This window comes from Pundamilia nyererei, unplaced genomic scaffold (assembly GCF_000239375.1).
Source record: "Pundamilia nyererei isolate P.nyererei 1_Seehausen unplaced genomic scaffold, PunNye1.0 scaffold01210, whole genome shotgun sequence".
NCBI lineage: Eukaryota > Metazoa > Chordata > Actinopteri > Cichliformes > Cichlidae > Pundamilia > Pundamilia nyererei.
This window is the reverse complement of record NW_005188611.1, coordinates 14,028-15,365: the sequence shown is the minus strand read 5'-3', so window position 1 is coordinate 15,365 and position 1,338 is coordinate 14,028. Positions and strand designations below refer to the sequence as shown.

Sequence of the window (1,338 nt, the reverse complement as noted above, 5' to 3'; positions counted from 1 at the left end):
CTGATGATTCAGTAAGGACATCTCCTGGTTTCATCCTCATGTTTCCCTCTCACCAGATAACCAAACTGATATCATGACCAGCAGCTTTTACAGCTGTGGCTCCAGCAAACATCAGCTGATACTAGAAAGTAATATTAAATACATTCTAACAACAGCTGATCAAGCTTAAACGAGCTGCTGTTGTTTATCCACTGGTCTCCTCTTTCTAACGCAAAGTGGGCAATAAACAAACAAGAAAGACGGGACTTGCGGTAGAAAAGCCGATCAGCTGATCATTGATCAGTTTCATGTTTGAAGTAATAACAGGAGAGGGAGGGGGAGTGAATGAGAGAAGTAGATACAAAGACAGAATAACTCCAGCTTTGTGTCTATTTTTTAATTCTGGCTGAAGTACGGGACAAATCGCTTCCTTTTCACCTCAATATGGAACCAGTCCAGCTGTGGCTCAATATATCAGTTGTTAAGTTTAACGTGAAAATACTATGCAAACATTCAGGGATGAACTTACACACTTGCTTTACTTCTCTGGGATAGTTTTCGCCGAGAAGAAATGCCGCGGTTAGGAAGCATGTAGCGAGGCTCCAACAGACCGCCGACAGGTCTCGCAGAAAAACAGCCGCTCTATCACGTGACACATACTGCTCCGATGCGCCGAGCTGGGTTACACCAAGTAGCGCGTTTTATGAGGTGATTTTGTGATACTTCGGATCGGATTACATTTTTTATTTCTCTCCGATATCCGATCCTGTAATTTAGGTCGGTATCGGACCAATACCGATACGTAATATCGGATTGGTCCATCTCTAATAACAACATATTGCCTTTTAATAATTGTTATTATGACTTATTGTCTTACTTTTGGTTGCATCCTGTCAGTCCCTGTGATAAACTGAGCGTGACCTCCTCCTTCCTTGGCCATCCCATTGATGAGAGCAGAGCTGGCCCCTTCCCCAATCCCAAAAGAGAAACACCTGCAACACAACAGCTGTTTTTAAGACACACAGGTTTGGTACGCAGCACATGTCATCATTTTTGCTGTTTCACCTGTGGGAGCCTGAGTTCTTCTTCACCAGATCGATCACTTCTTTGGTGTTCCCCACCTCTCCATCAGTAAAGACAAACAGCTAGAGAGGAGAGTTTACATGAAAGGCCAAATTACACAAGCTAAAAGTAACACATATACACATAGGACTTTTTTACCGATCGGGAACTGGATCTAATGCTTTTAACGGAAACTTGGCAGAGAGTCGGTGAGTCCAGTTGTTTTACTGAACTTTTACCGCATGATTGTGAGTATCTTAATGTGCCGAGGATGACTGGGCGTGGTGGTGGAGTGGC

General features: G+C 43.5%; 1 protein-coding gene across 1 annotated transcript in view; it reads right to left on the bottom strand.

Moving 5' to 3' along the window:
- Positions 1 to 856: 856 nt before the first annotated feature.
- Positions 857 to 1,338, bottom strand: part of LOC102193845 (von Willebrand factor A domain-containing protein 5A-like) — a gene marked incomplete at its 3' end in the record, with an annotated part of 11,244 nt that continues 10,762 nt past the window's right edge. Inside the window, exons 10-11 of the mRNA XM_005755325.1 lie at positions 1,045 to 1,124; positions 857 to 971 (exon numbers count right to left, since the gene is read on the bottom strand). Coding sequence (XP_005755382.1) covers positions 857 to 971; positions 1,045 to 1,124 — 195 coding nt within the window. The remainder of the gene's footprint in view (positions 972 to 1,044; positions 1,125 to 1,338) is intronic.